We start from the raw sequence: 12,683 nt of genomic DNA, 5'->3' as shown, positions 1-12,683 counted from the left end.
CGAGAGGCAGCACAGAGAGGAGGAAATAACCCTGTACGGACTTGTGGATTCAAGAGCAGAGATAGTTTTTTTAGTCTGTGACAGCATGTAAGGCACTAGAGTTCTTGTCAATGGTGAGGGCTCTGCAGTAATGCATGTTAACAGTTTGGCTTTTTTTTTTTTTTAAATAATTTTGAGATTCTTACTGTTCAGTCCCTGATATATGGCAGAAAAGGGCTTTCCTCTTGTTTTGATTTTCTTCACTAGAAATTTCTATACTGGTTTGGGGCCTGTATTTACATAAAGATGGTCCACAGTTGCACAGTCACTTCTGCTTATAAATGTTTTTGGGGTATATTAAAGAAGTAGTAATAAATACAAATGCATAGAACTTAGCCTCAAATGAGTTTATGTTTACTAAAGTAAAAGTTCAATGCAGTTTGTGGGTGGGGGAAGCAACAGGGAAGGAGTTTTGATACCTACATTGTTTTAAGCACATGCCAGAAGAGGGAGACTGCTGCATCCAAGTACAGCATTATTGCTAATTAGCCAATGATGTAAAAGGAGAAATCAGTGGTGTCAAAATGTGGGCTGACTACCATGTTCAGAGGAGTGTGCCACTTCTTGAAGGCCATAATTAGATGACTGCAGTACAGAGTGTGATACTGTTTGGGCAGATGGTCCCCATGAATTATTCCAGTAAGGACTCAGTACAAAACTTCACTAGAAGGGTCCTTCCCTGAAGAACCCCGTGGGTGCTGAGTGAAGCAACTGCACCTGAAAGGCACTTGTTTGCTTGTCTGTTCCATTCATCTCTCGCTGGAGGTGATTAGATTAACTAGTTCCAGTCAATATTGATGTAGTTGTTCAGAGTTTACTTGGTGTTGTAAAGCAATCAAGAGACTTGCATTGCCTCCATCTACTAGATTAAGAAAAAAGAACATTGAACTGCAGCCTGTCAAAGACTAGCAGACTTAGAAGAATGTAAAGCATCAATTCAGAAATGGGGTAAGGAAAGCAAATTTGAGACCACAGTTTGTTGAAAAAGTGTTGCTTTTGGCCATGGGGGTGAATGCAGCTTGCCAGAATTATCTTTCCTCTTCCATAATCCCTCAAAACTACTGCTGCTTGATAAAATGATTATGATATGATTCCAGCATTTTATTGTCTGACAATCCTTATATTAGTTATACTAGTGTGCTTTAACGAGTTGAAAGTCATGTTCTTCAAATCAGGAGGACGTGAGTCAGATTTCAGGATGATACATTTCACTTGGATGCCATTGGGATTTAAATGTCAGGCTTGTCTTTAATTTTCTCTTCCATATATTTGGAAGGCTTTGGGGCATTGGGTTTTATGCAGAAGCACTGAACAATAAGCTGGCCGCTAGAAACTGACTATTCCTATTGTTCTTGTTCACTTACCACCAAACTCTCAGTATGTCATAGTTGTACGTACAGGCTAGGGTTTGATTACATTGATTTATTTTTTAAAGTTTTCCGTTCTGTCTTTGGTCTGTATTGTTTACATGAGTTGAACTGGAAGACTGCTCACAGTAAAAGTATGAAGTTGACTGTGTAAACAACTCTCTAGCAATCCCAATGGATCCCAATACTGGCATTTTACTGTTATCTTAAAGGCAACAAGGGAAAAGAAGAAAAAGTAAAAAGAACAGAAAGTTCTGTTCATTGGTTAATAAAAATCATACATTCATAACAACAGAGTTTAGTGTGCAGAAGACAATAGATTTGGCTGTTGAGTTGGACCTTTGCTCTCCTGCATCCTGTTTCTTTGTCTAGGATGATAATTACCCATATGCTAGGCCAGAACAAAGTATGTATTGTAAAAAAAAAAAAGAAAAAAATGTATGAATATTCATGATATGACTTCACCATTTGTCATTTGTCTGCTCATTTGTTGGTTGGGTGGGTTTTTTTTAGATTTCTTCTGTGAGCAATGTTCTAAAATATAAAGTGAAGTGCTCCCACTCATAGTTAAACAAATTAACCATAACTTCAAAATTTAACCATTCACAGAACACATACAATCTTTTCTTGTAATCTGTGTCAAGGGCTCATTCAAGAACAGCCTAGAGATCACCCATCCATTTGGCTGGATTTCCTAATGTTTATAGATAATTCCTTTGGCCTGTATACGGTAGGTAGCAGTAAGGGGTCTGTGAATGGAAGAACACTTCTCCTAGATTTGTATTTTGAATACCGTGTTGTGATTTTTTTGTTTGTTTGTTTGTTGTCCTCTGAAAGCTGTGTTTGCTGAGTGTTGATGTGGCAGGTGAGCATATTTGACAAGCAGTCTGACTCTCCTACATCTCAAGAATTGGTAACTTTCAGATATTTGTCCTTTGATAAACTGTGTTCTTTAGGGTTTTTCCTTTGCATGTTATTGAGGAGTGATAGATTTTCTGAGTTTAAAGTGTGTAGAATTTAGCTGAAGGCTGTGTGGAAAACCACCTGACGTGAAACCCATGTGTATGTCATTGACACAATCCTCCTCCTGCTCTGCTTAGTGTGAACTACTAGTATCTCTACTAGTGTTAGTTGAATTGCATTTTTATAGGCCCTTGAGCTACAAAAACATTTTAGGTGAGACTTATTTGAAAGATATGAACAAGATTTAGGCATTCAACATCTTTCTTCCCCATAAGCACCAAATACTTGCTTAGTTTTCGGTGGAGCTAGATTTGTGTCAGGTGCTTACAGATTGTAGCTGCGTGGCTTACTTGGAATCTGAAAGACAGAATGAAGTCTTGAGAGATTCAAACAAGTGTTTTTAATGACATGTTCCAAAGAGTAGGTATTGTACAAAAATAGCAAGCTTACAGATCACGAGGAAAAAAATATCTACAGATGGATTTTCTCAGAACTATTTCTTGTAATTATTAGGTAGAAAGACAAATGCTTCTCTGGTGTTATACAATCTAAAAAAAAAAATAGACTTTTTAATAAAATTACATCTTACATGTTTTCCATTTATTTGGCAAGTAGTTCTGTTGTACAATACATAGGAGAAAAACAAGTCCATCTTGGATTGACACCACAAGAAGTTGTTAAAAATGACAGACATCTTTAGGGACTCGTGTAGTGAAGCTATACATTAGAGAAACAATGCTGACCTAGCAAAAAAGTTAGAATTGCATCTTCCTTTCTAATATACAAGTGTCAGCATTGTGAATCAATTTCTTCCACAGTGTGCAGAGTGATAGTTTTCCATGTCAAAGTAAATCCTAAAAGCCAGGCCTGAAGAAGGAGTCACTGTTTTGACATGTCTCTTTGGGCCCAGCTGCTTGGAAGAGTGCTGCAGCGCCTCTAACCAGTTGTGACAGGGGAAAGCTAATGTGGCATGCATTACTTGCCTTGATAGTGTGATACGTATTTTCTCCTCTTATAAAATGCACAGCTAAAAAACATGAAAAATGACCTGCCACTAAAACCACTTTTACGTGCAGACTTCCATCTCACATTGTTATTGCCTAATACCACCACATTTAAGACACCAGTTTAGAGAAAGAAATTCAAACAACTGAGCTATATACAATAGCTCAGGTATTTGCAAAGGTAGCATGGTAAGATCATAGTGTTAGATGTTGGCTTTATTCACGATATTGTAATGTGGTACTAGGGAATGTGTACTTCAGGAATCATACTGCATTCAGCTGGAACACATAATGGCTTGAAGCCACTTTTATTGTTGTATTATGTATATTTCTTAAGGGTCTTCAGGATGTTCAGTACAAAGTTTTTTTTTCTAATTGTTTGCAATAGTTTACATTGAAGTCTTGGTAATCCCCAGTAAATGCATAAGCATAATCTTTTCCATATGAGTTTTGCCATAAGTATAAAAGCAAACCTGGGCTTAGGTTTATTGGTCAGTTTCCAATTCACTATGGTAGAAGGTTTAGTTTTTGGTGGAAAGGAATTTAACTACTGTTTCCTTTTAAACATGTTTGCTTTCTGCAGATTTTTTTAAGAAGAGATGACAATTGTGGAGGAGAGACCCTTGGGATTGTGCTCTGGGGAGGAAAGCAGCCCGTGTGAGCTCATGCCGTTACTCGGCACTCTCACGAGTTGTTACATGCTACTGAGGAGAAAGCTTTGTTTAGAGTTTGACTGTAGCAGATGATGGAAAGTTCGCTCCTCATTCTGGCTTTCTCTGTTTCCTGTGATGTGTGGCCAGTTCTGGGAGAGATTATATTGCAGACTTAGTACTGCTGTGATAAACAATGCCTTTAGGAGCAGATACCACAAGTAAATCCATTTCTGTTAGTATGATACAGGTAGTCATATACAATGAACAGATGACATGCCTTAGCTGAGACCAAGGCACACCCAAAAAAAACCCAAACCAGTACTTCCTGCTTCTTTCACTCCCTAGTAAATACAATCTCCAATTAAAGATAGCTAAAATCAAATGTATTTACTGTAAGAGGTAACAGAGAAAACAGACTATAAGATACATTAAAAAGGAACTATACTGAAATACGACCTTTTGCTAGCATGACATCTTTCTTTTTCTTTTTTCTCGTTTGTGACCTGTGGGGGAAAGTACATTCTAGTTTATACTCATTTATTACTGTCTTGCTCCAGGCATTTCCTTAGTAGTAAGACACTATTTTGTTTATTTGTATGTGGTTCTTCATCTAAGTTTATTTCGGAGTCCTTTGATCGTTAGACTTCTCATAGAATGTGAAATAAGTCTAGACAGTGTCTTCATAGGATACCTCCAGCAGTACGTAGCTTAAAAGTTTTCAGTGGAACAAAATTTAGGTTTGAAAGTAAGAAAAAAAAAATGTTTGGGCTCTTCAGTGCTGATTTTAAATAGTAGTTTGAGCTGTTACTTAGGTCTGAGTTGGTCAAAACCAAAAGCAATACAAGGGTGGTGTGATTGGACCTGATTTTGCATTTACTATGTGTGTGCAAAATGAGTGTCTTAGAGGCCGAGTTTGATTCCCCACCTATGTGTGTGCAAAATGAGTGTCTTAGGTGGGGAATCAAACTCGGCCTCTGAAATGAGCAGTGTTCCCTGTGAACGGGTGGTACAAACATGGAATTTGGTCACAAACACAGAGGGACCAAAAATGCACAGGTGCAGCTCATCTCCTCTTCTACCTCATTGCTCTCTGAACGTTAAATCAGCTCAAGACTACTCATCTCACATTTATTTTCCACTCGGTTCCCATCCTTACTTATAGCAATACTGATTTTAGCCCAGTTATTTTCACAAAAGTTGCTTTCACTGGACCCTATGCTTTCAGCAAAGTGGCTTAAATTAGGTGCAGCTTCAAAATCTGAATAGTGAAATTACCATGATTAAAAGCTAAGTTGATGTCAGAATGCGGTTGCAATTGTAATGCTTTTGAAGTGATAGAATCATAGAATAGCATCACAGAACAGAATCATAGAATCATTTACGTTGGAAAAGACTTCAAAGATCGAGTCCACCCTTAAACTTAACACTGCCAAGTCCACCACTAAACCATGTCCCTAAGTGCCGCATCTACATGTCTTTTAAATACCCCCAGGGAAGGTGACTCAACCACTTCCCTGAGAAGCCTGTTCCAGTGCTTGAAAAATGCTTTTGGTGAAGAAATTGTTTCTAATCTCCAAACTAAAGCACCCCTGGCACAATTTGAGGCTGTTTCTTCTTGTCCTATCGCTTGCTACTTGGCAGAAGAGACTGACCCCCACCTCTCTACAACCTCCTTCCAGGTAGTTGTAAAGAGCAATAAGGTCTCCTCTCAGCCTCACTGGACCCTATGCTTTCAGCAAAGTGGCTTAAATTAGGTGCAGCTTCAAAATCTGAATAGTGAAATTACCATGATTAAAAGCTAAGTTGATGTCAGAATGCGGTTGCAATTGTAATGCTTTTGAAGTGATAGAATCATAGAATAGCATCACAGAACAGAATCATAGAATCATTTACGTTGGAAAAGACTTCAAAGATCGAGTCCACCCTTAAACTTAACACTGCCAAGTCCACCACTAAACCATGTCCCTAAGTGCCGCATCTACATGTCTTTTAAATACCCCCAGGGAAGGTGACTCAACCACTTCCCTGAGAAGCCTGTTCCAGTGCTTGAAAAATGCTTTTGGTGAAGAAATTGTTTCTAATCTCCAAACTAAAGCACCCCTGGCACAATTTGAGGCTGTTTCTTCTTGTCCTATCGCTTGCTACTTGGCAGAAGAGACTGACCCCCACCTCTCTACAACCTCCTTCCAGGTAGTTGTAAAGAGCAATAAGGTCTCCTCTCAGCCTCCTTTTCTCCAGTCTAAACAACCCCACTTTCCTCAGCTGCTCTTCATAGGACTTGTACTCTAGACAGTTCACCAGCTTCGTTGCTCTTCTTTGGATGCGCTCCAGCACCTCGGTGTCCCTCCTGTAGAGAGGGGCCCAAAACTGAACACAGTATGTAAAGTGCCGCCTCACCAGTGCTGAGTACAGGGGGATGATCGCTTCCCTAGTCCTGCTGGTCACACTAGTTGTGATATAAGCCAGGATGCTACTGGTCTTCTTGGCCACACTGCTGACTCATATTCAGCTGGCTATCAACCAATACCTATGATCTCCCAGGTGACTAAAATAAAAACTAGAGAAGAGTCAAGTATTGACATTTCCAGGCCAAAGATTAATTCAGATGGCCAAATCTGTCAGGTGTTGTGATCACGGTGACTGCATATGTTGTCAGCCTGAAATGGTATTTCTACCCTTAGACTGTTAAGTCTATCAGAAAATTGTGAAACAACTGGAAAGCTTTGAGTAATCCACTCCTAATTCTTACACAGTTACTTTATGGATTTGATATCCTGGGAAATAGTGCCATGGGAAAGGTTAATAGACCATAACGTATAATAATTTGGAATCAACATTCAAAATCATCACGACTTTTACAACATACACTGAAGAGATCTTTTTCGTTACATCCTTTTCCTGAAAATACACTCCGGTCTAATTAGTGGAAAGCCATACAGTCATTCTTTTAGTTGCAAGGAGAAACCTAGTTGACAAAGATTAAAACTATTTTTCTGTTTTAAATGGGGACTGGCTCTGAAAGGCCATTTCTTCTTTCCACTCCTCACAATACTTGTCCTTGCCTCCCTTCTTATGTTGATTTCTGAGCTCATTGTATATCGCAGTGCTTGACTTAATTGAAGGATGGCAAAGACTCAGGCTTCTGATTCTCCAGATTCAGGGAGTTCCTAGCCATGAAATCCATTTGCTGATTTTTCTGCCCTCCTGGGCCAAAACGCAGTAAATGTATTCTCGCTGGGTGTGATTTTGCAACAAAATGCTAAATTAATGCAGTGCTCTAGTCTAGTGGAATGATACTTAATATTGTTTTGTCTACTTCAGGAAGAAAATGAATTGGGAACATGTTAGCACCGAAAAACAGCTGCTTTGCCCATAGTGTTTTTTAATAACGACATTGTCTACGGGTCACAGCAGGCCTCACTGCGGCAGGTATTTGATGAGGCTGATACCAGAAAGTGTGGACTGTGCTACGAGAAAATGAAAACATGATTGCCAGCTTTCACTGCACTCATTTGCAACCTTTTGACTGTCAGGCATGTTTTAATGTCTTGCTCTCAAAACCTTGATTTGACACAGGAAGCAGTTGGGCGTCTAACTGTAGCTTGCTATGATATTTGGAACAAGATAAACTGTGGCCGTTTAAATGTAGTTATGGTACCTTGCTTAGTGCCAGCTGTAAGAGTATTTGTTCGTGCAAAATAATGAGCCCCGATTCAGCAAAGGGTCTCTGTCCTGAGTTCATTGCAGCACTGAAATTGAACGCAAAGCATACGAAATTCATAAACTCATGTCTAGCTGAATGCAGTGGATTTTCAAAAGCATCTATGACTCTAAAAATGGTAAGCTATCTTGATGGGACTGGATATCCAAGTTCTTTGGACGATAGTGTGTTTTAAAAGCTTTCCTTGATTTCATCACTATAGGTGATCTGTAACCTTTTGCCTTAAAAGTAGCTCCTGAATTTTCAGAGTGGAGTTTAGAGAAGTCCACTGATTCTTACACACAATGATGGTGATTGTGGTGGTGATATTCCTATTTACTTAATTCTAATTTATGGGGAAAACCAGGTCTAGAGAGTTTGCTACATTTTCTGGATTTTTGAAGGTGAAAAAGCAGAAACTGATGCAGCATGACAGCTCAGTGATGAATCATTAGGAACTGGTGTTGATTTCATTACAACTCCTTGGTCTGCAGTGGAATTGTTCCTGAGTTATGCTGTGTATAAATCAGCTGAGAATCAGGCTGTAAGAACACAGACAAAGTAAAGCCACAAGTTTTGTTTGGTAATATAGGCAAGTGCAGGCTAACACAGTATTTGGGAAAAGTTGAAATTATTTGAGCCCCATAAGCGATGCCAGGAGCTTTACAAAGATTTTTCTTGTTTGAACCCCCAGTTTGACTACTGCTATGCAAATAACTAAGATACAGATTCCCTTTAGGGGATGAGAGGTCTAAGCAACCAAAAGTAGTTCTGTGTTTAGTTTATATTACCCAACGTCACCACATTAAAACAAGAAGCAGAATTTTCTAAGCAGTGCGTGGCATAACATGATAGATTTAGTGCTGTGTATAATAAGAAAATTTTCAGTTAGGTGAATTTTAGTGACCAAAGACTGTCATGTTGACAAAAGTTATTCCATGATTTTAAGACTATTAGAAAAAGTTGCTTTATAATCCCAGTCCCAGGAAAATATTTTATTAAATCTTTTGAACAAGGATTTTTAAGGTGTATAGAAATGAAGAACTTTGTTTGCATTTTTATATTTTATAATTCAGAAACAGCCAGGAGGATTTTTGACACTTTTTTGAAGTTCAGAAGAATAAAATACAGTTCTGTAAAGAACTTGACAGTTCTGTCAAGAAGGAGTTTTAGCAGTAGTAGTATTTTTACAGATCTTTGAGTTGCTTGGTGCAATTTACTTAGGAAAGGAGCAGCTCTTGAGCAGGATATTTGTGTCAACTAAAGAGCTGATAGTTTATTTTGGAAAAGAAGATACTATTACATGAGCACTGAGGCAGATCTTTTAATTAAATTTTAATCACAGTAAAAACAGCGAGTATAGGCAAAATTAGGATTCCTTTATCAGTCTTGGGCCAAGACTGATGCAATTCTGTCAGAATATATGCTTATGGAAGAACTTGTTTTACATAAGTAGTGGTCTTCAGCAACACATCAGTAGGTGAGGAATATAAGATGGGAGGGATGGAGGCATCTTGAGGGGGCAAGGAATGGGGAGGTAGGCGTCCTCCATCAGCATCTATTCTGGTGCAAGAGTTGGGGAGCATTGGGTGAAAATGGTAAGGGCTGAGTTCAAGACATTGTTTTCCACACAGCAAGCAATGTACTCCTGGAAACAGTTGCCACAGGGTGCTGTGAATGCTCAGAGTTTAAAAGTGTGTCCTTTAGGCCAAGGGGAGAGTGGGTAAGTACTTGGAAGAGAAAATCATGGTGGGTTAACAAGTAGAGCGAAACTGTATTTGGCTCAGGGAATTTCTTGAGCTGAAAATAGTTGATATGGAGAGCATCGAAGATGTTTTGCCCTATGTCTACTGTTGGGACTGGGTTGACGCAGTATATTCATTTTTATTTTCTAACAGAATTAAATGTTGTAAGGCAGTTTGTCTGCCCTGGGATTCCAGATGAGTTGGTAAGTAGTAATAGTGGCTACTGTGGTAATCCTTTCTAATAGAGCAGCGCATGGAGGCCACGTGAGGCTGTTATAAAAAGGACGTGCTACTGGAGCTCTTATCAAACCTTTTCTAACACATTGGCCCTTGACTGACTTGATGGATGGAAAAGGAAAGTGGGTTGAGACTCGCTAATTAATATTCTTTGTTTCATGTGCTCTAACAGCAGAATTTGCCTGTCTACTTTTACCTTCATAAAAGGTGATCACCTGATGCCCAGATTAAAAAGAAGCAAAGACACTTAACAGCATTTAAATCTCAAAGAGAAGAGCAGAGTTATGCTTCCTTTTGTAAGGCATCATTTCAATATTTACAGCAGTATTCTAGTTATGGATTTTCATAAACTGCTATGTTTATAGCCTCCCATGGTTAATGTTTCTTCCTGTTTTATTCAGGTGGCTGTGTAAATTCTGTAACTGGGCAAGCTTGCTGTTATTTTAAGATCTGTGGCTTTTCTCATTTGCATACGTACCAGAACAAGAAGCGAAAGATAAGTTTATAGGCAGTCAATTTCTTTGCTCAAGAACTTTTGGTGCAAAGTTCCACTTACAGCATTATCTTTCAAAAGACATGGTTTGTTATATATTACCATTATTGTGATTATAACTTCGCCATTATTTCTTCTCGTCTTATGAAACTGTCAGACTCCCAGATTAGAGAAGCCTGTTTTGGCTAGAATCCTCCTATTAGTCGTCTTTTGCTACTTGTTGTATTGTTTCTGTTAATTTATCGTGGAATTTATTGTTACTGAGATCAGAAAACTTAATTTAAGATTGCATCTTTTATTATATATCTTTCTTGTTAAGTTTATATTAAAAATTATTCCATCCTTAAGGAAATGTGTGCATAAAATTATAAACATGAAAACAATGAAAATAATTGTAGAGTCGTTATCAGTAGATGACACAAGCTCTGTGCTTTTGCATTACTTGTACAGAATTTCATTTTGGGTCTCATTGTGTCAAGACAGATTTGCATTTTAATGGAGAAAGCGTGAAACACGGGCCCTGTGACTGGTGGATTGTTATTTCACAAAGGGGCATTGTTCAGAGTGTAGAGTGTATTGTTTTAAAGAGGTGGTGGTAAAGTAATACAGGGCTGGTCTGCACTTTCTGGCACTGCGAAATAGGGTACGAGGGTATATGTGTGCTTGACACTTACATGCACCTCTTGAGCTTTACTGTTTTCTTCAACTGTTTGCTGTAGCAAAGCTGAATTGGGCTATGGTGTGTTGAATAGAAATTGCTTCAATCCATGAGAGAAGGGGAAAATGCAGCTTGCATTGCACATCAAAGTGGGCATAGAGGCAGCTAGAGTATTCTGCACAAAGGCACCCCGGGAGCTACAATTTCATCCCTCTCAACCTCAAAATGGGAGAATGGCTTTTAATTCCCACTTCTTCTTTTAACAGTCCCCAAATTCTTCCCTGTAGGCTTCAGTCTTTGATGTCTGTCTACCCTTATCTGGATTTTGCTCTTCTTTAGGCTAGTGTTTCTAGGGAAATGAGGCAAACCTCATGCTACATTTGCCTGGCTTTGGGAATGCTCTGTTAGTCTTCCACTTCTGGTCCCCAGCCGGACAGGGAAAGCACATGGGCTGTGTGTTTTGGACTGTGCTGTGTATCAGCCTGCATTGAGCTGATTTAGATGTTTCTTTGCAGGAGTGATAGTCCGGTGCATATCTGTGATTACTTCACATTGATTTTGAAGTGCTAAGGGCCTGAATTATAGACAAAGCAAGAGCGTAGTAAGTAGTGTCTGCTTTATATCATGTGGGAGATAATTTGCAGTTTCTTTGGATGTTGAGAGAAAAAGAGATTATTGCTACTTTCTTGCTTGAACTAGGATGCGGCTTTTCCTCCCAGTACACCGAATTAGGATTTTGGTAAGAGGGGACTCTAGGTGTGTGATATAGCTTAATACATAGGCTGCATGCAAAGAAAATCTGAGATCAGAAAAGAATGTGTACAGAGCTCTGAAGTGACCTTTGTTGGTCAAAACCTGTAAAAACTAATCACAAGGCATGTGCTTGACTGTAGCTCTGAGACTAGCTGCCCCCAAGAAGATGCACGTACCAGTCTTTCATGGAGACATTGCATTTGTTTCTCCTTGTTTTCCCTAATATAAAAAGTAATTCAGGATAAAAGAGCATTTTTCACAGGTGTAGCAGGGGAATTAATGTAACCAGTCGAGAAAATAATAATGCGTTGGGACAGTGGGTTATGCAGCTGCTTGTAGAAGTTACATTATGCATCACAGTATACAAACAGTTAAAAGAACACACTGAACAGTATCAGTAATCATGAATATAGTCCATTAAATCCCTTGAATAATATTTGGCCCTCTAGTCAAGAGGTAGAGAAGTAAATAAGCGCATCAGTATTCTCAGCTTAATATAAGCTTCAGACTCTCGTAAGGCAGTTTCTCAGCTGACATAAATTGATTTCAGGACTTCAAATCACTATCTGAGGATCTGCACCACAGAATATAATACAGTCAAAGGTTGGGTGCTCAGTCACAAATATTCAACATCTTTAAGCTATAATTGTTGCTTAGAGAGAGCTTTCTATTTTAGGTTTCTGTATTATCACTCCTTACCATATTACTTCCAGCTTTCAGCGTAAGAATTGATAGCAATAGTAAGGGCCTTTGTGAAACCTTTGTCTTTTTTCAATGAAAATATTGACGTTTCTTTTTTTGTTTTTTAATGTTTTATTGCAATTTCATTATTGTTTCACAGCACTAAGTGAGGTTGGATTTTGAGGGCTGGAAGCACAAGTACAACAGAGACATAATGCAAATATGTCAAATGCCGCAATATAAATACAAAAAGGACTTTGGTTTTGGAAGGAAAGCAAACTTTGTACTCAGCATAAGCTGAGCTTCATACTTTGTTGTGCCCTACTACCCTTTTTAATGTCATCGCTTTGTTGATAATCTCTGAGAATGTTGACATTTCTAGGGAAACAC

At 38.7% G+C, this 12,683-nt stretch overlaps 1 protein-coding gene across 1 annotated transcript in view; it reads left to right on the top strand.

The window, feature by feature from the left end:
- Window positions 1-12,683, top strand: part of BANK1 (B-cell scaffold protein with ankyrin repeats 1) — a 131,211-nt gene that overhangs the window by 70,477 nt on the left and 48,051 nt on the right. Inside the window, exon 9 of the mRNA XM_009885531.1 lies at window positions 1,215-1,224. Within this exon, the coding sequence (XP_009883833.1) occupies window positions 1,215-1,224 (10 nt within the window). The remainder of the gene's footprint in view (window positions 1-1,214; window positions 1,225-12,683) is intronic.

Source organism: Charadrius vociferus, unplaced genomic scaffold (genome assembly GCF_000708025.1).
Source record: "Charadrius vociferus isolate BGI_N301 unplaced genomic scaffold, ASM70802v2 scaffold55, whole genome shotgun sequence".
Classification (NCBI taxonomy): Eukaryota; Metazoa; Chordata; class Aves; order Charadriiformes; family Charadriidae; genus Charadrius; species Charadrius vociferus.
Note: the sequence above shows the minus strand (reverse complement) of the source record. Positions and strands in the feature narration are given on the sequence as shown.